At 40.5% G+C, this 27,335-nt stretch overlaps 1 protein-coding gene across 1 annotated transcript in view; it reads right to left on the reverse strand.

The window, feature by feature from the left end:
- pdzd8 (PDZ domain containing 8) overlaps window positions 1-27,335 on the reverse strand; it is a 189,490-nt gene that overhangs the window by 129,854 nt on the left and 32,301 nt on the right. Inside the window, exon 2 of the mRNA XM_060842128.1 lies at window positions 9,452-9,571. Within this exon, the coding sequence (XP_060698111.1) occupies window positions 9,452-9,571 (120 nt within the window). The remainder of the gene's footprint in view (window positions 1-9,451; window positions 9,572-27,335) is intronic.

The following is a 27,335-nucleotide window of genomic DNA, read 5'->3' on the forward strand; positions in this document are numbered from 1 at the left end:
TTTTAACTTGTTCTTGGCCTCTCGAATTTTCACAGATTACTGCATGGGATAAGTCTTTTCTGTGTTGCTGGTTTAAATTAAGCAGGAGGGTTTACCCAGTGTCGTAACAGTCTGGTGGCTCATTGTCCAGGATTTGAACTGACTTAGACAGATTTGAATAGATTAGGGGGTACAAAAACATCCCAGCAGATTTAAACATTTGAAGGTTAGTGTCTTAGATCTTTAAATAAAACATAGGTGAGACAATTTGTTTAATTTCAGTGACTTGAGATTGACTAAATTAAAACTGAGAGAAATTGTTCTTAAAATTGCTAAAAAAAGGTTCTGGGATTTGAAGACGATTGTCAAATTTGCCAGGAAAGTTTAGAAGGAAAGAAAAACGCCATACTTTTAGAATTAGCAAGTAAGTTAGATTTGCGTTTAACCAAGGACAAAAGTAAAGCTGAAATTGTAAAGGAATTACTCCAACATTTAGGTGTATCAGAGAAACAGACAAGGGCAATAGAGGTAGAAAAACTTAAATTACAATTGAGGAAAATGGAGTTAGAAGATAAACAATGGAAGAGAGAGAGGGGAGCGAGAGAGGAAAGAGAGAGAAAGGAAAGAGAAAGAGAGAGAGAGAGAGAGAGGAAAAAGAGAGAGGATTCTTGGCTAAGCAAAGAGAGAAGAAAGGGAGAGAGACAGGAGAAATGGGTGTGAGAGAAAGAGCGGGGGGCAGAAAAGAGAGAGAGAGAGAGAGAGAAAGAGAGGGAGAGAGAAAGAAAGAAAGAAAGAAAGAAGGAGAGAGAATTTTAACTTGAGAACAAAAACCAAAGAAAATTGACAGCCCAGTTACAGGCCCTGCAGCCCTCCAAGCCTGTACTGATCCAAATCCACTGTACAAACTTGTCGCCCAATTCCTAAGGATCTGTACCCCTCTGCTCCCCATCGACTCATGCATCTGTCCAGACACTTGTATCCCCCTTAAACCTTTCTCCTCTCACCTTGAACACGTGACCTCTCATTATTGAATCCCTCACCCTGGGGAAAAAGCTTATCTCTATCCACCTTCTCTATACCCTTCAAGATTTTATAAACCTCAATCAGGTCCTCCCTCAATCTCTTTTTTTTCTGATGAAAACAAGCCTAACCTATTCAACCTCTCTTCAGAGCTAGCACCTTCTATACCAGGCAACATCCTTGTAAACCTTCTCTGCACCCTCTCCAAAGTGTCCACATCTTTTTGGTAATGTGGTGACTAGAACTGTACTCGGTATTCTAAACGCAGCTGAACCAAAGTCTTGTACAATTTTAACATGACCTACCAGCTCTTACACTCAATACCCCTTCCGATGAAGGCAAGGATACCATACATCTTCTTGACCACTCTATCCACCTGTGCAGCCACCTTCAGGGTACAATGGACCTGAAATCCGAGATCTCTCTGCTCAGCAACTTTTCCCAAGGCTCTTCCATTTACAGTATAGCTTGCTTTAGAATTAGACCTTTCAAAATGCATCACCTCACATTTGTCCAGATTGAACTCCATCTGCCACTTCTCCACCCAACTCTCCAGTCTATCTCGTAATCTTTGATAATCCCTTATGCATTCTGCTACTCCACCAAACTTCGTGTCATCTGCAAACTTACTGATTAGACCACCAATATCCTCTTCCAGATCATTTATGTAGATCTCAAATAACAGTGGCCCCAACACTGATCTCTGTGGAACACCACTGGTCACCTTTCTCCATTTCGAGAAACTCCCTTCAACTACTATGCTCTGTCTCCTGTTGCTCAACCAGTTCTTTATCCACCTAGCTAGAACACCCTGCACATCATGTGACTTCACTTTCTCTATTAGTTTACCACGGGGAACCTTATCAAACACCTTACTAGTCAATGTATATGATAGCTACAGCCCTTCCTTCATTTATTAACTTGGTCACTTCCACAAAGAAGTTGGGAAGGCACAATCTCCCCCACACAAAACCATGCCACTGAAAACCATTCTCTTCCAAATATAAATAGATCCTATTTCTCAGTACCTTCTCCAGCAACTTCCCCACCACTCACATCAGGCTGATTGGTCTGTAGTTAACTGGAATATCCCTACTACCCTTCTTGAACAGGGAGACAACATGAGCAACTCTCCAGTCCTCCACCACTTCACGTGTGTTTAAGGATGCTACAAAGATATTTGTCAGGGCCCCGGCTATTTCCTCTCTCGCCTCCCTCCGCGACCTGGGAGAGATTCCATCCGGTCCTGGGGATTTGTTCATCTTAATATCCTCTAGCCTACCCAACACATCCACCCTCCTTATGTCAAGGTGATCCAGAGTAAACAAATTTCTATCTCGAATCTCAACATTCGTCATGTCCCTCTCCTCAGTTAACACTGATGCAAAGCAATCATTTAGAATCTTAGCCATTCTCTCAGGTTCAACACACAACCTGCCTTCCTTATCCTTTAGTGAACAAATCCTTTCTCTAGTTACCCTCTTGCCTCTTACACACAAATGAAAGGCCTTAGGATTCGCCTTAATTCTGCTCGCTAAAGTTACTTCAGGGGCCCTTTTTAGCCCACTTGATTCCTCGTTTAAGATTGGTCCTATTCTCCAGATATTCTTCCAAACCCTGTTCTGTTCTTAGCTGCCTGGACTCTTTGTATGCTCTCCTTTCCCTCTTTGGCTTGTCGCACAATTTCTCCTGCCATCCATAGTTCATGCATCTTGCCTTTCCTATCCCTTGTTTTCAAAGGGACATGCCTATCCTGCACTATCTTTGAAAGCCTGCCACATATCAAGTGTGGCTTCCCTTCAAATAGCTACCCCATGCCACATTTCCCAGCTCCCCGAATTTGGATATAATTGGCCTTGGCCCAGATTAGGAGAAAGTGAAGACCGCAGATGCTGGAGATCAGAGCTGAAAATGTGTTGCTGGAAAAGCGCAGCAGGTCAGGCAGCATCCAAGGAGCAGGAGAATCAACGTTTCGGGCATGAGCCCTTCTTCAGGAATAATTCCTGAAGAAGGGCTCATGCCCGAAACATTGATTCGCCTGCTCCTTGGATGCTGCCTGACCTGCTGCGCTTTTCCAGCAACACATTTTCAGATTGGCCCAGATTAGTACTGTTCTCTTAGGACCATTCTCATCTTTGTCTACAAGTATTTTAAAGCTTACAGGTTTGTGGTCACTGTTCCCAGAGAAATCTCCCACTGCAACTTCTACCACCTGGCCTGGTTCATTCCCCAACACCAGGTCCAATATGGCCCCTTCCCTAGTTGGACTATTGAACTATTGCTCTAGAAAACATTCCTGGATGCTCCTTACAAATTCTGCCCATCCAGACCTCTGACATTAAGTGTATCCCAGTCAATGTACGGAAAATTAAAATCTCCCATCACCACCACCCTGTTGCCTCTACACTTTCCCATAATCTGTTTACCTATTTGTTCTTCTACCTCATGCTCACTGTGAGAGGCCTGTAGTACAGCCCGAAAAATGTAACTGCACCCTTCTTATTTCTCAGCTCTACCTGTAATTCCTCACAGCTCAAGCCATCCATTGGGTCCTCCTTTAGCACAGCCATGATATCATCCCTGATCAGCAATGCAACTCTTCCTCCCCCTTCTTTACTTCCCTCCCTGTCCTGTCTGAAACATCTATGTCCTGGAACATTTAGTTGCAAATCTGCCCTTCCTTCAACCAAATCTGAGAGATCGCAATAACGTCATACTCCCATGCACCAATCCAAGCCCAAAGTTCGTCTGCCTTACCCATTATATTCCTTGAGAAGTTGCGACTTAGTCAGCAAAGTCAAGTTAATAGGTTGGAGATTAAAAGAGAAGTTAGTGTATACATATAAACATGTCAAAGTTCCACCACATTTTGACGAGAAAGATGTTGAAACCTTCTTTATTTCATTTGAAAAATTCGCTAGACAGATGGAGTGGTCCGAGATTAATGGTTAACGTTAGTTCAGACTAAACTGGTAGGCAGAGCTACTGAGGTTTTTGCAACACTGACAGATGAGGTGTCAAGAGATTATGAAGAGGTTAAACAGACTATTTTATGTGCTTATGAATTGGTACCAAAAGCATACAGACAGGGGTTCAGAAACACAAAGAAGGAACCAGGTCAAACTTATGCTGAGCTCGAAAGAATTAAACAGTCATTTTGATCAATGGGTGCTTGTTTTGAAAATAGATAGGACCTTTGAGGCTCTAGGAGAGACTATTCTCCTGGAGGAGTTTAAAAACTCACTTCCAGAGAAGGTAAGATTTCACATGGAATTTCAAGAAGTGAGAAGGGCAGCAGAATTAGCAGATGAGTACATGTTGATGCATAGGACAAGCTTCAGGCCAGAATTTCATCCGGCGAGGGATAGAAGTTAGGAGAAGGGTAGATCCTACACTACGAAACCAAGGACTAAGAATTTACCATGGGATAAAAAAGAACCTCAAGAGGATGGAAAGGAGGTGAAACATCGCAGGTGTTTCCACTGTGGTAAAGTGGGACAAGTAAAGTCATAGTGCTGATCATTAAAGAAAGGTGCTGTGGGAAAAGATGTGATAAAAGAAGTTAAGCCAGTGGCATTAGTGAAGTTAGTAGAGGAGACCTCCAAGAAGAGCCAAGGAGATGCAGGAGAGTGCACAGCCTAGGCAGGGGCTGGGTATGGAGTTAGTACCTAATCTATGCAAAGAATATGCCTCTGTGTTTAAAGTTTACTCAGAAAGAACAGGGGGAAGGACAAGAAGTTAAAATTTTGGGAGATACAGGATCTAATCTGTCGCTGATATTAAGAGACGGGCAAATATGTACTCTTTCTGATCTGTTACCCGAGAGTGCCATAGATGTTCAGAAATGTAATGTTCCCCTATGTAAGACAGATTGGAATGCCAACTCAACACTGGGGAAGTTACAGTGGGAACAATTGACAGAGTGTCAGTTCTAGGAATTCAGTTAGTTCTTGGGAATGATTTGGCAGGGTCCAAGGTATGAGTGACATGCCTTGTTGTGGAGAAGCCCAAGGAAGGCCAAGAATCTGAGAAGTAAAAACAGAAATATCCTGGTATTTCCCCAGACTGTGTGGTACCCAGATCCCACTATCATAAGTCACAGCACGAAGTGAAAAGTAAAGAAAAAGATGAAGGAGTTGAAGTTCTGTTAGAGGATACCCTGTTTGACATAATGGTGCAGGAAAAACCTGAACAGGCAGAGAGTCAGACAGAAATGTTTACTCCTGAAAGGCAAAGATACTTGCAACAGCAAGACAAGATAATTAAAAGGTATATATGTGGATTTGTACGCCAAAAACGAGGCAGAGAATATTCCAAAGGATTATTATCTGAAAGACAGAATCCCAAGACAGAAATGGAGACCAAGGCAGGTTATTGTTGAGGAGAAATGGGCTGAAGTGCACCAGATTGTGTTGCCAGTAGCATACAAACAGGAGGTGTTACGGATAGCACATGAACTACCTGAAGGAGGTCACCTAGAGGTATGAAAGACTCAGGCTAAGGTACTAAAACATTTTTGTTGGCCTGGAATGCACAAGGATGTGGTTAACCTTTGCCGTACGTGTCATATGTGCCAAATGGTAGATAAGACAAGGCAGTAATAAAACCAGCACCTTTGTTACCAATTCCCTCATTTGAAGAAACTTTCACATTATAATTGATTCTGTAGGTCCCCTTCCAAGAACAAAAAGTGGGAACCAATACTTGTTAACCATAATGGATTTGTCTACCAAATTTCCAGATGCAATTCTATTACGGAGTCTCAAGGCAAAAAAGGTGGTAGAGGAATTGGTAGCTTTCTTCACGTGGTATGGAATACCTAGAGAGATTCAGTCAGATCAAGGGTCAAATTTTACTGCTAGGCGGTTTAAGGAGGTTATTAATAGCTTAGGTATACTGCACTTTAAATCCAGTATTTAGAACATAGAACATAGAAAAATACAGCGCAGTACAGGCCCTTCGGCCCTCGATGTTGCGCCGACCGAAGCCTACCTAACCTACACTAGCCCAATAACCTCCATATGTTTATCCAATGCCCGCTTAAATGACCATAAAGAGGGACAGTCCACCACTGCTACTGGCAGGGCATTCCATGAACTCTCAACCCGCTGAGTAAAGAATCTACCCCTAACATCTGTCCTATACCAACCTCCCCTTAATTTAAAGCTGTGTTCCCTAGTAACAGCTGACTCCATACGCGGAAAAAGGTTCTCACTGTCAACCCTATCTAAACCCCTAATCATCTTGTACACCTCTAACAAATCTCCCCTAAACCTTCTTTTCTCCAATAAGAACAGCCCCAAGTGCCTCAGCCTTTCCTCATACGATCTTCCTACCATGCCAGGCAACATCCTGGTAAACCTCCTCTGCACCCGTTCCAGTGCCTCCACATCCTTCCTATAGTATGGCGACCAAAACTGCACACAATACTCCAGATGAGGCTGCACCAGAGTCTTATACAACTGCAACATGACCTCAGGACTCCGGAACTCAATTCCTCTACCAATAAAGCCCAGTACGCCATATGCCTTCCTCACAGCACTTTTACCTGGGTGGCAACTTTCAGAGATCTGTGTACATGGACACCGAGATCCCTCTGCTCATCCACACTACCAAGTAGCCTACCATTAGCTCAGTAATCCATCTTCTTGTTACTCCTACCAAAGTGAATGACTTCACACTTAGCTACATTGAACTCCATTTGCCACCTTTCTGCCCAGCTCTGCAACTTATCTATATCCCGCTGTAACCTGCCACATCCTTCTTTGCTGTCCACAACTCCACCGACTTTCGTATCATCCGCAAACTTGCTCACCCAGCCTTCAAGCCCCTCCTCCAGGTCATTTATAAAAATGACAAACAGCAATGGTCCCAAAACAGATCCTTGTGGAACACCGCTAGTAACTGCACTCCAAGATGAACCTTTACCATCAACTACTACCCTCTGTCTCCTTCCAGCCAGCCAATTCCTAATCCAAACCTCTAATGCACCCTCAATGCCATACCTCCGTACTTTTTGCAGTAGCCTACCATGGGGTACCTTATCGAATGCCTTGCTAAAATCCATATACACCACATCTACTGCTTTACCCTCGTCCACTTCCTTGGTCACCTTCTCAAAGAACTCAATAAGGTTTGTGAGGCACGACCTGCCCTTCAGAAAACCATGCTGACTATCCTTGATCGCATTATTCCTATCCAGATGTTCATAAATCCTATCCCTTACAATTCTCTCTAAGACTTTGCCCACAACAGAAGTGAGACTCACTGGCCTGAATCCCAGGGAGTTTTAGAAAGGTAGCATCAGACCTTGGAGACTATGTTGAGAGCAAACTGTCAGGACTATGGCATGATTGGGATAAAGGTATCCCATTCGTATTGTTCGCCATTAGAGATGCCCCAAATGAATCTACACAGTTCATTCCCTTTGACTTAATATTCAGTCATGAAGTGAGAGGCCCTTTGAAATTAATTAAAGAAAAATTGACAGGACCAAAGCTACAGATCTCACACTTAGACTCAGACGTGGGGAAGAGAATAAATCGAGTAGGTGAATTAGCTAAACAGCACCTAAAGAGGGCATAGTATAGAATGAAGCAGATGGCAGATAAAAGCTCTGAGACTTGAACGTTTTCCTGAGGGGATGACACGTTAGTACTGTTACCAGTGACAGGAAATCTCTTCAAAGCCAGGTTTAGTGGTCCCTGTCAAATTGAGAAAAGATTGAGTCAGATGAACTATTTAGCAAAGATGCCAGATAGGATAAAAAAGTATCAGATATATCATGTGAACATGCCAAAACCGTATTATGCTAGAGAGAAAGAACTGGAGAAACAGGTATTAGTTAGAGTGAGGAATCAAATCCAGATGATGTGGATTTTGATGTGCCTCAAAATAGATTAGAAAATGAAGTCGTCCTTGAGGAATGGGATAGCTTAGTAAGCTATCCATCTCAGGAGCATAGAACGCAGTTGGAAGATTTTTTATTGCAGTATAAAGACACACATAAGAATCAGATGGGGAGATGAAGCAGACTGGAACATGAAGCAGACTAAGGGAATACTACTCCGATACATAAACACCCCTATGGGCTTAATTCTTTCAAAGGCAGATAGGTCCAGAGGGAGACAAAGGCCATGCTCAGTGAGGATATATTAAACCAAGCCAGAGCGAGTGGAGTTCGCCAATCGTCTTAGTTCTGAAACTGGATGGGACTCAATGATTCTGCATGGATTATCGGAAGGTCAACACCGTTACAAAATCACTCAAGTCCAATTCCTAGATTGAAGGACTGTATCGAGAAAGTCAGACAAGCCAGTTACATCACCATGTTGGATTAATGCGTGGTTACTGGCAGGTACCTTTATCACAGGCGGCGAAAGAAATTTCTGCACTTATAACCAGAAATGGACTGTATTAGTTTAAAGTGATGTCCTTGGGAATGAAGAATGCACCCATCACATTCCAAAGACTCATGAACAGAGTTATGGCTGGGTTAACAAACTGTGCAGTCTATTTGGATGATGTAGTGATCTTTAGTAAGTCCTGGAAAGATCACATGGTACAATTGGCAGAGCTCTTTGAACGACAACGAGAAGCAAAACTGGTAATAAAATTGAATTCGCAAAAGCAGAGATGTTCTTGGGACATAACATCATTCATGGAAGGTTGACCCCCATGGAATGCAAAGATGAAGACCATCAAGGAATTTCCACAATCAACTTGGAACAAAGAGGTGCTTCGATTCTTAGGACTCAGTGGATTCTATCGGAAGTTTGTTCCAAACTTCAGCAGTGTAGTGGCCTGTTAACCGTTAACTTTGTGTTCTTCTTCAAAGTTTCGGTGGACAGAACCATGCCAGGAGGCATTCAACCATTTGAAAGACATATTAACCACCAAACCAGTTTTAGCTACACCAAACATTTGATGACGTTGGAGTTGGAGCTGTACTCCAACAGGAAGATAAGGATGGAATTGAACTGCCAAAGATCAACATCCACCAAAGGAAATAGACCATGATCAAAAAGAGAGTTTGGTACTGGCCTTACAACATTTTGATGTGTATGTCACGAACAATGTGTCGGAGGCGTTGTGTACATGGATCACAATCCGCTTAATTTCTTAGAACACTTTAAAGACAAGAATGAGACTATTTTATTGGAGTCTTATGTTACAGACTTTTAATTTAAAAATCATACATGTTGCGGGTCGTAAGAATGTAACCGCAGACACAATGTGATTGACTCTTTACTGCTCTCTGGAGAGGCCTCGTAAGACATTTAACATTATCCAATAGCAATAAGCACCTATGAAGTTTTTAAAAATGAAAAACAATGGCAAAAAAGCGCACGATTAAACTGACAAGAATATCCTCCCTATTGAAGGGCTGGGCACTGATTAACATAATTAAACATATTTTCCTTCTTATCCAAGAAAGAGCTCGCTTACATACCTGCTGCATTCAACCACTGTAACTTTTAGGCGTCCTTCGACAAAGTTCAAGTCTTGCATGTAAAGATCGCAGTTGGCTGCATCTACTGTTTGGACTTGGTATGGAAAAAATGGTTTGTATCTGAAAAACATGAAGATTAATGGTGGGTTTATCAAAATTTCCTTTTCATATTGTTATTGTAAAGCAATCACACTTAATGTCTTCATTCACTCCATCATGAAATTGAGTTCAGCCACATGCTGCTCATTAATTGACTTTTTGTCCTCTTGCAATAGTAAGCATGGGAATTGGTTTAGCTCAGTTGGCTGGATTGTCAGTTTACACAGCAATGTGATACCAACAGCATGGGTTCAATTCCCATCACCAGTTTGAGGTTACCATGAAGGACTCTCCTTCTCAACCTCTTCCCTCGCCTGGAGATCAGGTGGCCCTCAGGTTATATTACAACCAGTCACTTCTCTCTCTAATGAGAGCAGCCCCTATGGTCTGGTAAAACTATGGTGACATAACAACAACAGTAAGCATATAACTAACAGCAAGTCTTCTTCACAAATGATTGATTCAGAGTTTACGCAGTGACTGACTAAACCTTAAGGTTCATGCAAGTTTCAAGTTCAGTTTGCAGCAGAACACAATCAAATAGCTTACTCCTGCTCCTAATTTCTATGTTTCTATTAAATAGCAATGCAGCTACTGATCAAGTCAGTCCGAAGGGAGAGACGGTCTGAGTGAATAGGCCCTGCCAGAAGGGTGAAAGTGAGGACTGCAGATGCTGGAGATCACAGACACTGCCCGAAGGGCTCATCATGTTGATTCAAACAGGCTCGAAGATCCTATCCAGTAGCACAGTACTTGAAACAAAACTAGAAATTGCTGTAAAAACTCAGGTCTGGCAGCATCTGTGGAGAGAGTTGATATTTTGGGTCCACTGACCCTTCTTCTGCACTGAGTTTTGACCTGCTGAGCTTTTACAGCAATTCCTGTTTTTGTTTCTGATTTCCAACATCCTCAGTTTTTTTATATTAGATTAGCTTCCCTACAGTATGTAAAAACAGGCCCTTCAGCCCAACATGACCACAGCGACGCTCTGAAGAGTAACCCACCCAGATCCATTTCCCTCTGACTAATGCACCTTACACTATGGGCAACTTAGCATGGCTAATTCATCTGACCTGCACATCTTTGAACTGTGGGAGGAAACCAGAGCACCTGGAGGCAACCCATGCAGACACGAGGAGAATGTGCAAACTCCACATTGACAGTCACCTGAGGCTGGAATCGAACCTGGGTCCCTGGCACAGTGAGGCAAGCAGTACTAACCACTGAGCTACCGTGAGTTTTTTTCTGTTTAGTACTTGAAGGATATTACTTAGTGCGCAATTCAATACTGATAATATTGAAGTCAGAAATATTCAAATACGATACTCTGTTAAAAGGAAAGCGAATTGCCAAATAGAAATGCCAAGTACATTAAGTATTTTTACTTTCAACTCAGCAATTTTCTTGCATTATCCACTCAGTCAGATAGGCATTTGATACTGTATTTGTTCTGCATTAGTAGTGACTGTAGATCCTATGTTTCACCATCGGATGTCACTTTCGGCCTTCAAATAAATACAACTGAATTGTAAACATATATTCACATTAATTTACCAAAAATATTTCAACAGATGAACATTTAAATAAATAAAAAAGTAGTACTTCAATTTTATCACTCATGCCACAATTTTATCTACATTGTAAAAAGCTACACAAATCCTACTGGTTAAAGCATAAGAAATGATTCCTGGCAGAGTGGCTCAGTGGTTAGAAGTATTGCTTCACAGTCCAAGGGATTCAGGTTTGATTCCAGCCTTGGTGACTGTCTCTGCGCCTGCATGGATTTCTTTGGTGCTTTGGTTTCCTCCCACTGTCCAAATGTGTGCAGGTTATATGAATTGAATAAGAATGATGAGGTACTAGACATTGTCTGCCTCCTTGGAACTATTCCCACCCCAACATTAGTCAGCACCTTGAGGAAAGAAGGGAAACCATAAGCCATATTGAAGAATGATACAACAGAACCAAAGTCAGAACCACATTTAAAATTTAGGAATATACTTGGCTATTACAGCAAATTAAGATTAGCTAAGATATCTTTTTAGAGGCACATAAGATGGCTTGTACCTAAGTTTGGATATTCATTTTATTGAGATCAGTGTTTAAAAGTAGCTTACAGAATAATTTTTAGTTTCTATTGTAAACCTTAAAAGTTGTGACACAGGTACACCTACTTCAACATAGTTTATCAAAAGTCTCTTGTCGTCAAGCAGAACTCTGCAGTTACAGACTAGTACCTGTAATTTTGGAGAAGCAGGTTCACCTCATTTGCAACACAATCTGTGATTCCCTAAATCTGAGCATTTTTAGCTGCAACTAAATTATTTGGGTCATATATTGGCTAATCCTAGATTAACATCAATTGGATATTTTCACTTCTACATATTAAACACCAGCAAAATTTGCTCCACAATGCATTCAAACACACTTTTTGTTAGATGGCAGCTTCCACATTCCAGTTTAGATTGTTTGCTTACTCTTACCCAACACAGCCAGATTGCATGACAAACATCAGTAGAAGCAAGATCAAAAGATTCAACAGCATATGGTCTTCCCCTAGCTTTGTGATCATTTTCTCATTTGGAAAGACACAGCTTTGCCCATAATCTTAAAATAATCTTTAAAAACTTGGGGTGGCACGGTGGCTCAGTGGTTAGCACTGCTGCCTCACAGCATCAGGAACCCGGGTTCAATTCCCACCTCGGGGTGACTGTCTGTGTGGAGTTTGCACATTCTCCCCGTGTCTGTGTGGGGTTTCCTCTGGGTGCTCCAGTTTCCTCCCACAGTCCTGGTGAATTAACACATAGTGTCAGGTGCATTAGTTGGGGTAAATATATAGGGTCGGGAAATGAGCCTGAATGGGTTAGTGTTCAGAGAGTCGGTGTGGATAAATGGGCGGCACGGTGGCACAGTGGTTAGCACTGCTGCCTCACAGCGCCTGTAGACCCGGGTTCAATTCCCGACTCAGGCGACTGACTGTGTGGAGTTTGCACGTTCTCCCTGTGTCTGCGTGGGTTTCCTCCGGGTGCTCCGGTTTCCTCCCACAGTCCAAAGATGTGCGGGTCAGGTGAATTGGCGAAGCTAAATTGTCCGTAGTGTTAGGTAAGGGGTAAATGTACGGGTATGGGTGGGTTGCGCTTCGGCGGGTCGGTGTGGACTTGTTGGGCCGAAGGGCCTGTTTCCACACTGTAAGTCTAATCTAAACTGCTCTGGATTTCAAGTGGAGCTTTGTTTCTTCTGTCTTCTTTGGTAATACTAACAAAATTCACAGGGATCCAATGGAAGCATTGGAGGCATCATTCCTGAATGGTTTAAATAAAAGGCCTTTGTGTAGAAGTTAAAGATGTTGACAAAATATGGGGTGGAAATTCAAAATCTAGCTCTTTATCTAAATAAATTAAGGTCACAAATCAGGAATGGGGGCTGTAAACCACATATTAATTGAATGGTTTCTCACAAAACAGTGATGAGAAGATAACTAGTGAAAGTAACAGAGCTATTTCACACAACTCAACAAATGAATTGCCAGTATCATATCTTCTGCCATTCTCCAATTCTTTTTGCATTACCTGTGGCATTTGCAAGTTATTAAACAGCATGTAACCTTGTAACATTTGTTCCAAACTACTTTCTCTCACCTGGCACGAGCACAATGCCCAATCATTCAGCCCAACAGATAATTTAACATCTCAAATCATTTAAATGCCTTAGGCATATTCGCATTTCCTGCAATGACAGATTTCTCAATTATTGACCCACTTATGGATAAATAGTTATTATATGGTCACTCTATATGCTCACTCCTGTGACAATCTACATTTTTTTCCGCTCACAATTAGACTTTGCACGATGAAGTAAAAGTTTGTTTGCTAACTTTGCGCACCAATGAAAAGAAACCATAACAGTACGGGAAAAAAGTAATGAAGTTGGACTGTATTATGCATCATTCACACAACAGAGTATTTTCATGTCATTACAACAAAACGAAGTTACTGTACAAACTACAGTCTTCAGCATCAACTTGCTGGTGCAACCTCAGGCAAACCCTTAAATACATTAATGACAAAGCAATTATACACCATAAAACAATTTCCAACAGGTAGTCTGGTGTCCTTCCGAACTGTTCGAAAAATGATAGAGTCAACTGTTTTTATGGTTTTTCACAAATACTGAAAATATATCTGAAATAACTGTACTAAGATCAGTATCCTGACACCAAATCACCCTTTATTGACATGTGCACTGGTTCACTGGTTGTGGCCAGCCAGCTCTGAGTCAGTCGCCTGAACTGAGGAGATTTTATATATTTTGGTTTCTTTTAGAAACATCACCTTTTCTGCTCCTCCAGCTCCACATATATGGACTTTGGCTTCTACCTTCCAGCAACTGCAGCCCTCACAATTTCCAAGGATGGCATTTTCCATCCCAAAAAGACACTAGTGAACCCATGGGCCCCTTCCCAACAATGGCTCCTTGGTCACCATCAGACTCTCAATTCCAGAACTTCACTGAATTCAAGCTCTACCACAGCAGGATCCGAACACTGGTCCCCAGAACATCACCTGGATCCCTAGACCAACTTTCCTGATGAAGAGCTTATGCTCGAAACGTTGACTCACCTGCTCCTCAGATGCTGCCTGACCAACCGTGCTTTTCCAGCTCCACAGCCCATGAAAGGATCAGCACAATCGAGTTGCAACCAAGTCCAGGGTTTATCGAGCCATTCCCACGAATGTGAGGGCACTGCTGGTGGCAATTTATGTCCTTGATGGCATTCTGCAGCTATGTCAGCATTTAACCCTCACCACCAGACATAGCTTCTTGCTAGCATATTAATTTTAGAAAACCCTGGATAACCCTAGAGTTCAGCCAGTATCTGGCAATAACCTTTACTCTGGACAATCACCATTGCTCCCTATCGTAGTATGCTGTCCTCTATGGTGATGTGCTCTCACCTGGTCTAGAAAGCTTTCAAGTAAAAAGTGAGGTCTGCAGATGCTGGAGATCAGAGCTGAAAATGTGTTGCTGGTTAAAGCGCAGCAGGTCAGGCATCAGGATGAAGGGCTTATGCCCGAAATGTCGAATTTCCTGTTCCTTGGATGCTGCCTGACCTGCTGCACTTTAACTAGAAAGCTTTCAATCCTAATTGTGATGGCCCTTCTGTTTCCCCATTCCACCCAGCTGTTTTAGTTTTGCTAGGACAGGATCTTTTTGTGTCCACAGTCTGATACTGTCTGCGGTGACTGGAAGGGTGTCCAGGAAGTTTAAAACCAAAAGAGTCTCTTCCAGTGGAGGCACCACCATGCAGCATCTGGCAATGGGAGGCAGCTCAAGGCATCCGCATTAGGCACATGGTTTTCCAGACAGTGTTCTAATTTGTACTTGTGTGCAATGAGGAAAAGGGCCCAATACTGAATTCTACCAGAAGCTATGGGCGGCATCACCTTGTCTTCCTTCAGTAGCCCTAGCAGGGTCGCATGATCTATTACGAAGAGAAGTCAATGATTCGCAACAATTGAGAATGGCAGTACTGATTCAATGGTCAACTCCCTGTTCCTATGTACCTGGTGAGATTAAAAAAAAGTCAACACTTTTTAAGATTTGCAACCTAGAGAGAGACAAATTTCGAGGGGCCACAAGCAGGTCTTGTTCAGTGAGGAAAGATCCGTATTAGTGTTATGAACTAAAATATTCTGACGGGATGACGGAATCGTAACAAGACATGATGATGGATATATTAATTAAGGGTTAATTGGATGTGAATTGGCTCTCTATCTATGGCAGCTATCAATTAATGGAGATGAGAGTTTTATTGAATGTGGTTAATGAAAATAAAGCTGTCACCAACAATGTGACTTGGAGTCTATATACAATTACCTTAGTGTATAATAAGCAGAAGGGCAGTTTAGTTTTGGCAGTCTCCAGGCTGTCAGAGCTGGCAAAAAGACTTAAGCGATTAGCAGTCTAAATAGACAAGGCTGGGAAAAAAACCATAATTTTTCTGAGCTCAGTGAGGAAGAAGTCAGTAAGTTAGCCTGTGTTTGTGTATCCCATGGAGAGAAAGTAATGGAGAGAAGCATATCTGATGAACGTGTCGAAATTCATCAGAAGAAAATGCTGAAAACTTTGTCAGCTGAGAAAGTAATGAAGGGTGAAGACAGGAGACAGAACTTCAGAGTTTGAGCGTAAAAGATACTGGTGGGTAAAGAGCTGAATTATTCTTTTTGATGTTTATGATGAGATCTTTCCAAACAAGTTTATTACACATATTTTAAAAACAAAGTTAAAAATACATTAGTAGCCTCTTGTGAATATATTCAATAACTATCATAGTAACCAAATTACAAAAATAAAATTATTGATCTACCAAGCCAAGTTTCACACTCTGATCTAAATTGCCCACCATTCCATCAGCAGACATCACAACGATAGTTAGAATAACAACTTTAACAAGATAACTAAAACTTTATACTTAAAGGAAAGGCTGAAGGAGAATTTCAGAGTACATCTAGGCTGAAATGCACAGTAACAGCAGTGATTCACGCGGGAGAAATATGGCCAAAATCAGAAGGCTGTGTCTCCAGCACTTGATCACAAAAATCAAGGCTGATTCTGCAACGTAGCAACTATGGAATGGGAAGTGTCATTTTGCCAGTTAAATATTAAACCAATGGCCTCATCTGTTCTCTCAACTGGACATTTAGGATCACATGGCAATTTCTGAGGGTGAGCAAGGAAATTGTTATTGAGGTCCTTGTCAATATGTTTACCGTCAATCAACAAAAGTAAGATAGTTTCCTGGTCTTTATCACATTTCTGGTTATATGAGCTTTCTGTATTAAATTGATTACAATATTTTCCTAATGATTTCCAACAATGATTACATTTCAGAAGGGCTTAATTGGCTGTGAAACTCATTGGTACCTTCTGGAATCATGACAGGAGCTGTTTAAATGTAAGGCTTTTCCTGAAAAAGAAGTTTGGCAATGCAGCAGCAATATCAAATGCAGTGGATTAAATACTGTTTATTGTGACACAGAGCTAGAAAAATCAGGAAGGCCATAGTGTTGTTACCATGGAAGTAGATAAGTATTTACTCCTCTAAATGGCAAAAATCAGTCGTTTACAGAAGGAAGAATAACAACATCTGGAAAATTACTTGCTTTACCTTCTAGCATAGAGGAAATTGAATTGAATTTGAATTGAATTTATTGTCACATGTACCTAGGCACAGTGAAAAGCTTTGTCTTGCAAGTAGTTCAGGCAGATCACAAAGTTAAGTAGCATAGACAGAAAATAATGGGTAAACAGCAGCAAAAACAAAAACCCAGGTACAGGCAAATGTTAAGAGTTTGTGAGTCTATCCAGTAGTCACAGGAAATTATATTACTTTTGTTGATTGAGGGTAAATAAATTGACAAGGACATCAAAAATTAATGGGGATATGATGGCTTAGTAATATTATTGCTGGACTCTTAACCCAGAGACCCAGAAAACGTTCTGGGGACCTCGGTTCAAATCCTATCACAGCAAATGATTGAATTTGAATTCAACAGTTATCTGGAATTAAGAGTCTGATGATGACCATGAATCCATTGTCAATTGTTGGAAAACCCCATTTGCTTTGCTAATGTCCTTTAGGAAAGGAAACTGCCATCCTTACCCGGTCTGGCCTATATATCACTCCAAACCCACAGCAATGTGGTTCCTCTCAACTGCCCTCTGGGACAACTAGAGATGGGCATTAAATGCTGCCTGGACAGCAACACCCTCATGCTGTGAATGAATAAAGAAAAAAAATTAAATTGAAGATGAATGCTTCCTTCAATGACAAAAGCAAAGAAAATTTTTACTAATCTGCTTGAATCTAGCTTTACCATCAATAATTCATTTCTCTTAAGACTTTCTTTTAAAATCCACAAATGTGAAAAGGTATTGTTGTTGATAATTCTTCCAAAGTTGTTGACATAAAATCCAAAAGAATGTTTCATATAAGCACTGATCTTTTCTAAAGTACTGATTTGGAGATGCCGGTGTTGGACTGGGGTGTACAAAGTTAAAAATCACACATCACCAGGTTATAGTCCAAAAGGTTGAATTGGAAGTACACACTAACTTTCGGAGAGACGCTCCTTCATCAGGTGATTGTGGAGGGCTCGATCGTAACACAGAATTTATAGCAAAAATTTGCAGTGTGATGTAACTGAAATTATACATTGAAAAACTGATTGTCTGCTAAGCCTTTCATCTGTTAGAATACAGTGATCGTTTCACTTCTTTCATGTAGAACTTCTACATTCATGTAGAACTCTGAGCTCAAAAACTGCATGAATTTATGTAAAACTCTGTTATCTCACTTTTTAGATTAGAATCAATCTAAACATCAGATCATAGATAGAGAACAAAGGGGGCTAATACCTTCAACATATTGTCGAGCTATCACCATTGTTAGCAGCTAACCTGAGAATGCAACTTTTAAAAAAAGGGTTTTGTGATTTACACATGAAAGAAGTAAAACTATCATTGTATTCTAACAGGTGAAAGGCTTAACAGACAGTTTTTCAATGTATAATTTCAGTTACATCACACTGCAAATTTTTGCTATAAATTCTGTGTTACAATCGAGCCCTCCACAATCACCTGATGAAGGAGCGTCGCTCCGAAAGTTAGTGTGCTTCCAATTAAACCTTTTGGACTATAACCTGGTGTTGTGTGATTTTTAACTTTCTAAAGTTATGATCCCAGCTGTTGGTGTTCGGTACATCAGATACCAGAATGAAACCTGGTTTGATAGATTTCTATTTAAAATTTTAGTAACAGTGGTGGTCATTCATTGAAACATTGTCGCATGAGGTTGCAGAGGTTGTTTATAACAGAACACAAAAGAAAAGCAAAACTTGTCTAGATATGGAACAAATATTAAAATAACAAGCAAAATTTCATATTCCTTCTTCAAATCTAGAGAAATTACTGGCGTTTACTAAATATTAATTTCAACTAAACAGACTCTCCCTTCTTTTTGTCCTGTGCATATGAAGTCTTTTTACAATAAGCTAAGAAATTATGCTGGCTCAGCTTTTGTTCATTTGCAGATTTCTAACCAAACATCTGGAAGATGTATAAGCTAAACTTTTCAACTGAGGTGACTCATTCCTTTAGCTGCTGTGAAAAAAGAACTATTTTCAAGAGTGGACTCAGTCAGGACTCCTCCAAACAAACTCCTAACAAGGCGTTTTTTGAAGATAATGGGCCTAATCTGGTGTCCTGTTCAACATTAATCCCTCAAATCAATGAACACTACTAAAACAGATTTTAGTGAAAACATGTAACTAGGTATTACTGAAAAATAACAATTGCAATCCCAAATAACATCCATTGTAAAACATACAAGTTGTAAACTGGAAGCACAGACAGTTGCACATTACAATCTATCAGTAACATTCTTAAAATAAGGTACTTACAATTCAGAGCCTGAATGGTGGATTGCTACTGGATTTATTTTCATTAAGATTTATAAGCAAATTCGCTCATTCCGATGTTTCCAAGTAAATTTCAATTTGGCAGATATCTTTCTAGGAGAATGTGAGGACTGCAGATGCTGAAAATCAGAGTCGAGAGTATGGTGCTGGAAAAGCACAGTAGGTCAGGCAGCATCCAGAGAACAGAAGAATCGACGTTTCGGGTGTAAGCCCTTCATCAGGAATGATCCTTCATCCTGATGAAGGGCTTATGCCCAAAACGTTGATTCTCCTGACCTGTTGTACTTTTCCAGCACCACACTCTTGACAGGTGTCTTTCCCAAAATAGTTTATAGAATTTACCACAGCAAATGTAACAGACTGCACCGGAGGGATAACTTTGATAATTGGGGACAACATACAATTATAGCTTGTTTTCTTTAATAGGAGAATTGTTAATTAGCTTGCTTTGAAAAAGATGTGACAAATTGTAAAAACTAGCTAATTGTTTGAGGCATAAAAGTGAGACTGCATTTGTCAACAAGCCAAGAATTCTTCGCAATATAGTATTTTTTATGATGTATCACAAACACAATACTCCATTGGTTGAGGTAACAGAAAAGCCTTTTTAAAATCTGATTAAGCACACCAATCTACATTAATGAAATAGGTCAACAGAAAACAAACTGTATTGATAGATAAAACATTCTGATCCAGCTAAATTCTACTATTAACTTTCACTTTTGTAACAGCTGCACACCACGTAACATAACCAGGCTAACGGCTGTCACTTTTACACAATAGCATGCACTGGCTCGATTGTATTGCAGTCTGCTACTGGTCAATCTGCATCATTTACCAAGTGAACAAAAGCACTTGTACAAGACTATTAATGCATTCATACCTAGAGCTAACTGACTCCAGTTTAAAGTTACAGTAATCTAAGAGAGCAAATTAAACTTGCATTTCAGAAAAGTGGATTTCAAGTTTCCTCTTTGTTGGCATCATATGGTTTTGTTTTACAGCAAATGTACAAACAGATGACAGAGTTTCATCAAAATAGTTTTAGTAATGAAGTTTTGTATTCATGCTTATTAAAAAAGCAAACCTCAAAGTGGTTCTACTCTTCTGTCCAACAGGCTTCCCATTTGTTTCAAATTCAACATTTAGTCTACCTAAGAGAGAGACTAGTGTCTACAACATATGATTCTAGCATCCAGTTGTGTATCACTCAGACTTAGGTGCAAAATAACTGCTCGATCTTCTGGCATTGTTAAAATGAATACTATTTACTCTGACACCAGATGGCTACATACCAAAAACAGTAAACACTGGAACTTTGAAACACCAATTGACAATGCTGGAAATACTAGGCGCATCTGTGAATAAAGGAAACATTTAATGCAGAATCCTTTGTCAGAATTATCAAAATTTGACCAATGAACGGCAACTTCTAAGGCGAGTGAAGGCAAGGAGAGACAAACAATATACATACACCCTAAAAGGAATGAACTGTAAAGCAATAAGGTGAGAGCTTTGGATGGCTAGCAGAATTGGCAAAAGGTCAAAAGAAGGAATGATGCGACAATGCAGTGAAATTATTTACAAGAGACTGGGAGAACTTATGAATTGTGAAACACGGTTGGCTCAGCTGAATAAGGAACACATTCCAGAATACAGCAAGTTTGCAAAGAAAGAAGCTGGTCAGCGCACCAGAGCTGCAGTCCACAGCAGTACAATGGTGGGGGAAACCCCACTCACAAACAATGATGAATCATATCCTTTCCTGACAGTACTGGCCTGATCTGCAACGCAGGTGTGCTGACCTGTCTTCATGCCCCCACAGCAGCTTGTTTTAAGTGACAGCACACTTATTTTAATTAAGTAAAGGATTCAAGCCTGCCTCAGGAATTCGAGCTTGAATGTCATTCCTATTTAGTACCGAGGGAGTCCTGATATGGACAGTAAGTTAAACTAATATAATCTATAAATTTGAGATGCCAGTAGTAGTTGAGGTTTACTGATCCCTCAATGATTGCAGATTGGTTGTTCTGTTGTCCTAATAATATTTCTCTTTCATTCATGAAAGAGAAATATTAAGTGGCCACTCATTTTGTTGCAGTTTCTTCTAGCTTGTTGTGCAGAAAATGTCATAATGTCAGACGTTTTTCACTCATCCCGTAGAGGACAAAGAATCACTTATTTTGAACAATTTTCCTTGTGACTACAATTCACCAAAACTATCACAGTTAGAAAGGTGTCTGTTATTTCTAGTTCACTCCCTGAAAACTGCCCAGATCCGGTACAATATTCAAATCACCCACATGGAAACTAGTAACGAAAGTAGATCATTCAGCCCTTTGAGCCTGGTCTACCATTCAACATGATCATGGCTGATCATCCAACTCAGTACCCACTTCCTGTTTTCTCCTTATATCCATTGATTCATTTAGCCTTAAGGACTATATCTAAGTCCTCCTTGACAACATTCAATTTTGGTTTCAACTGATTTCTGTGACAGAGAATTACTCAGCATTCCCACTCTTTCGGTGAATAAAATTCTCTTCATGTCAGCGCTAAATAGCCTACCCCATACATTTAGATTTTGACTCCAGATTCGGGTATCCTCTAATCATCGGGAACACCGATCTTACATTCACTCGAGTCCGGTTTGAATTTTAGCAGTTTTTATCAGATTCCTAAATTGTACTAAATGTTCTTCATACAGAGGGTGGTGCATATACAGAATGAGCTGCCGGAGGACATAGTAGAGGCAGATACAATTACAACATTTAATATATATTTAAAGAGATACACAGATGGGAAAGGTTTAGAGGGATATGGGCCAAACACAGGCAAATGAGACTAGTTTAGTTTAGGAAATCTAGTCAGCATGCACGAATTGGGCTGAAGGGCCAATTTCTGTGCTATGTGACTCTATGACTATGTTTCTAAAGTGAAGATTCTTGTCTTTTAAAAGAAATTTTTAATAACTTTCATGACAAAGTCAATTGGCAAATACCTTTACTTTCTTATCAACAAGAAAAGATTAAACACAAGATGGTAAACATTCTGCATTACTGCATGAGTAGCTCCAAAAACAGATTACCTAGAACAAAACAGCCATGTGAGAGGCTGCCAGCCATCTGTACAACTGTTGTACAGAATCCAAATAGATGTTACCAGTTTACCTCACTGATAAAAATAAAAAGTAAAGAAGGGGAAACAACAGTTTGGTAGGGAAACATTCCTTCAAAATATGACTAATGTGGGTAACTAATCCTTTATTGATTGGAATGTCTTGCTGTATGAAGTGGTAAATGGGTTGTTATACAATGTGAACAGAATTATACCCGGCTGTTTGGTTAGCGGTTAGTTCCAGTAAGTATCTCTGCCATTATCTGACACTGGAGTTGAGTAGGATGATGCATCTCACACATTAAAATAGTGTAACAGAAAGCCAATAATGAAAAGATGCTCAGGTATTATTCAGTTACAAGTGCAAGTATCACACAAACTTGCTGTACATAGTTTTAAATCCAATGAAGTATTTTAAAGGAAACAATACAATAATGGCAAATCCATCCTTATTTCTATAAAAGGTACACCCAACAATCAAAACACCAACGTTAGTCACTACAACAAATACATGTATACATTTATGTTTTTGTAATTAAAAAGGTAAACCAGCATATCCACCTTTGCATGCACAGAGAAAAATTAAAGATTTTGCATCAAGATTTTGTTAACCTCAGCTAATTGCTATATAATATAAAATATTTGATAGTGACCATGATCATTAGTTAGTAATTATTATAGTACTTTTCAGTACCTTGACAGATCCCTTCACAATTTCACTGATATTTATATGCAACAATTTACACAGAGCACTTCTCATGTGTGGAACTTTAGTAACACTGTACAGTACATCAAAGGAGGCATTCAGAGGACTTTTTTTCTGGTGTGGAAAATGGTCAATAGGATTTTGGTCATGGAATAAAACTTAGCAATAAGCAACAAGTTTCAGAAATTCAATCTAAGAGTTGAATATACAGTATTAAAAAAAATCATGGTATAAACTCCAATTTGATAAGTCACCTAGATTTTATTAAATATTTTCACCCTCAATCTTATTTGCAGTTGGGTTTGCAGTGAAACTTGGACATAAATTTACTCCTGCCATTTTCACGTTGAGTCATGTGTATACTATTTCTCAGTCTTCCATGCTTTGGATCATGTGAAATACTGCTTATGCTACAGCTTTACCTAAATTAACTTTACAAAAATACCCTTGTGATAGTTGGAGGTGCCTCTTTTGCTTACAATATGCATGCAACCTCTGCGCACAAAGTAATTGGTCCAAAATTGGGCTGTACATTTTTTTTAAAAAAGGGGTGCGGACTCAAATAAATGAAGCAAAAAAAGTTTTAGTGAAACCTAACAAATGGGTCATGACAATCATGCAGGATAATTGCAAAATTGAGTGGCAGAAAGGATAAAGCATACAAGATCGATATATATAATTCAAAAGTACTCAACTGATTAATACTAAGATTTCACAAGTGAAAAATGAATTATTATGCTGAATATAAGCAGAAAATCAATGACAATACAATTCTCTCAAAACACCATCCAAAATCAAAATTGATTTGATGTTGCAATGCCTTTTCACCTTTGGGTCTGCAGTACAAATCCATCTCCAAACGATAAAATTAACATTTCCCATTTGGTAATGATATGGTGTAGCACAAAATAAATCTTGAGCCAAGGCCTCGTGAATAAACTGATTTAGCAAAAAATTGGTTACCTCAGCGAAAATGACAATGTTACATACATACAGCACAAATCAAATGTCATTTTTTTGGAGAGTCGAGGGCAAAATTTTCTACTGCAGCAGGGTCATGAGGTGGGTGGTGGGTGGTGATGGTGGTGAAGAGACTCTGGACATGCAAAAATTAGAGGACAATTTCCAGGGATACCTTATTCCCCTGGTTTACATCTGTTTGCCCAAGCATAAGAATGGAAAAGGTCAGTGCAAATTAAACTTACTTACAGTATTCTCTGAAAGTTTAAAGCAGCAGTCTGAGGGTTTTAAGTGGTTGCTTTTTTTGTCTATGAGTGGAATCACCATGAATTGCCATAAATTGTAAACTTACTGACATCACTAACTCTGCCTATATCATCTCTCCCCAGCACAGTGGCTCAGTGGCATTGTTGCCTCACAGCTCCAGGGACCCGGGTTCGATTCCCATCTTGGGCAACTGTGTGTGTGGAGTTTGCACATTCTCCCAGTGTCTGCATGGATTTCCTACGGGTACTCCGGGTTTCCTCCCACAATCCAGAGATGCGCAGGTTAGGTGACTTGGCCATGCTAAATTGCCCAAACTGTTACGTGCATTAGTCAGGGGTAAATATAGGGAAGGGGTCTGGGTGGGTTACTCTTCAGAGGGTCAGTATGGACTTGTTGGGCCGAAGGGCCTGTTTCTATACTGTAAAGAATCTAATCTAATCTCATCCTGCTCCTTGGATGCTGCCTGACCTGCTGCGCTTTTCCAGCAACACATTTTCAGCATATGAGCATTATTGGCAAGATGCATATTTGTTGCCCATCCTGAGCTGCCCTTGAACTGAGTGGCATGATAAATCAATTCAGAGGACAGATATGAGTAAGTCACATTAATGTGGAACTGCAGTCTACACAGAACAGACCAGATAAGAACGACAGAACATCAACTGCGATAAGTGAATTAGATTATGTGCTTCAGCGATGTTGATTTAAGAGTAACATTGGTTAGCACATTAGGAATAACCTCTCTACATTTCTTCAAAATATTGTCTTGAGATCTATTACCTCAACACAGGATGAGTTTAATGTCTCAACCAAAAGATGGCATCTCTGACAGTGTAGCATTTTCTCAGCACTGCATTGGCATTTCAGCTTTGATTTTAATGCTTAAGCCTCTGGGGTGGAACACACCACCTTTGTGTGAGCTATCTAATTTGGCCACAGCTGACAATAATCAATTTTTTTTTTAAAAAATAGGTTAACTTAAACAGATTTGAATCTTGCCTACAAAAAAGGTATAATATTGGGATTACAATGAAGAATTAAAGTAAAAGTAAAGACAGAAATCAAAATTAGAAAGGCAAAGTAATCAAACTGTAATAAGATACAAGTTCATCCACTGCACGGAGTGCAACAATATAAACTTCACAACTTGTAGTCCATAAGAGAGACAAGGAGAGAAATGTTACAAAAGATTAGATTAGATTTAGATTACCAACAGTGTGGAAACAGGCCCTTCAGCCCAACAAGTCCACTACGACCCTCCAAAGAGCAACTCAGCCAGTCCCATTCCCCCATTTACCCCTAAATAATGCACCTAGTACTACAGGCAATTTAGCATGGCCAATTCATCTAACCTGCACATCTTTGGTCTGTGGGAGGGAACCAGAACACCCGGAGGAAATCCATGCAGACACTGGGAGAATGTGCAAACTCCACACATACGGTTGCCCGAGGTGGGAATTGAACCCGGGTCCTTGGCACTGTGAGGCAGCAGTGCTAACCACTGAGCCACCCAAATTGAATGAAACATGCAAATTAACCATCTCTGGGAAGAAGGAACTAATGTGCAGGTTAGCTGAATTGGCCATGCTAAATTGCCCGTAGTGTTAGGTGAAGGGGTAAATGTAGGGGAATGGGTCTGGGTGGGTTGCGCTTTGGCGGGTTGGTGTGGACTTGTTGGGCCGAAGGGCCTGTTTCCACACTAAGTAATCTAAATCTAAAAATCTAAACAAGTTGTTTCCTAGGAGAGAGAAGAGATAACAACTGCTTTGACACCTGCTTGATAAACTGAATGTTTTATCGTCATCATGGACAAGGATTGCCTTGCAGAAGTAGTTAAGGAGTAAATACAGGAAAAGCTATGTTTTAATTTGTGTTGCAGACATTTCGTCCCCTGTCTAGGTGACATCCTCAGTGCTTGGGAGCCTCCTGTGAAGCACTTCTGTGAGTTTCCTCCGGCATTTATAGTGATTTGTACCTGCCGCTCCCGGTTGTCAGTTCCAGCTGTCTGTTGCAGTGGCAGGTATATTGGGTCCAGGTCGATGTGCTTATTGATTGAATCTGTGGATGCCTCTAAAGAATTTCCTGGCTGCTCTCTGTTTGGCTTGTCCTATAATAGTAGTGCTGTCCCAGTCAAACTCATGCTGCTTGTCATCTGAGTGTGTGGCTACTAAGGATAGCTGGTCATTCGTTTCGTGGCTAGTTGGTGTTCATGAATGTGGACCGTTAGCTGTCTTCCTGTTTGTCCTATATAGTGTTTTGTGCAGTCCTTGCATGGGATTTTTTGTACACTACATTTGTTTTGCTCATGCTGGGTATCGGGTCCATCATCCTGGTGAGTTGTTGTCTGAGAGTGGCTGTTGGTTTGTGTGCTGTTATGAGTCCTAGTGGTCGCAGTAGTCTGGCTGTCAGTTCGGAAATGCTCTTGATGTATGGTATTGTGGCTAGTCCTTTGGGTTGTGGCATGTCCTCATTCCGTTGTCTTTCCCTTCGGCATCTGTTGATGAAATTGTGGGGGTATCGGTTTTTGGCGAATGCATTGTATAGGTGTTCTTCTTCCTCTTTTTGCAGTTCTAGTGTACTGCAGTGTGTTGTGGTCCTTTTGAACAGTGTCTTGATGCAACTTCTTTTGTGTGTGTTGGGGTGGTTGCTTTCGTAGTTTAGGACTTGGTCTGTGTGTGTGGCTTTCCTGTATACCTTTGTGGTGAATTCTCCGTTCGGTGTTCTCTGTACCATCACGTCTAGGAATGGGAGTTGGTTGTCCTTTTCTTCCTCTCTAGTGAATCAGATTCCTGAGAGTGTGGCGTTGATGATCCGGTGTGTGTTCTCTATTTCTGTGTTTTTAATGATTACAAAGGTATCATTCTACATATCTGACCCAGAGTTTGGGTTGAATTTGCGGTAAGACTGTTTGTTCTAGCCTTTGCATTACCGTTTCTGCTATGAGTCCAGAGATGGGTGAGCCCATGGGTGTGCCGTTGATTTGTTCATATATTTGGTTGTTGAATGTGAAGTGTGCTGTGAGGCACAGGTCCAGTAGTTTGAGTATGCAGTTTTTGTTGATAGGCTCCCCGTCTTGTTGTCTGTTCTGTATGTCCAGCAGGTTGGCTATTGTTTCTCTGGCTAGGGTTTTGTCGATAAAGGTGAACAGTGCCGTTACATTGAATGAGACCATAGGTTTTTCCTTGTCTATGTGTATATTTCTGATGGATGTCCAAGAATTCTTGTGTTGACTGCATAGTGTGTCTGGATCCGCTGA

This window comes from Hemiscyllium ocellatum, chromosome 22 (genome assembly GCF_020745735.1).
Source record: "Hemiscyllium ocellatum isolate sHemOce1 chromosome 22, sHemOce1.pat.X.cur, whole genome shotgun sequence".
Lineage (NCBI taxonomy): Eukaryota > Metazoa > Chordata > Chondrichthyes > Orectolobiformes > Hemiscylliidae > Hemiscyllium > Hemiscyllium ocellatum.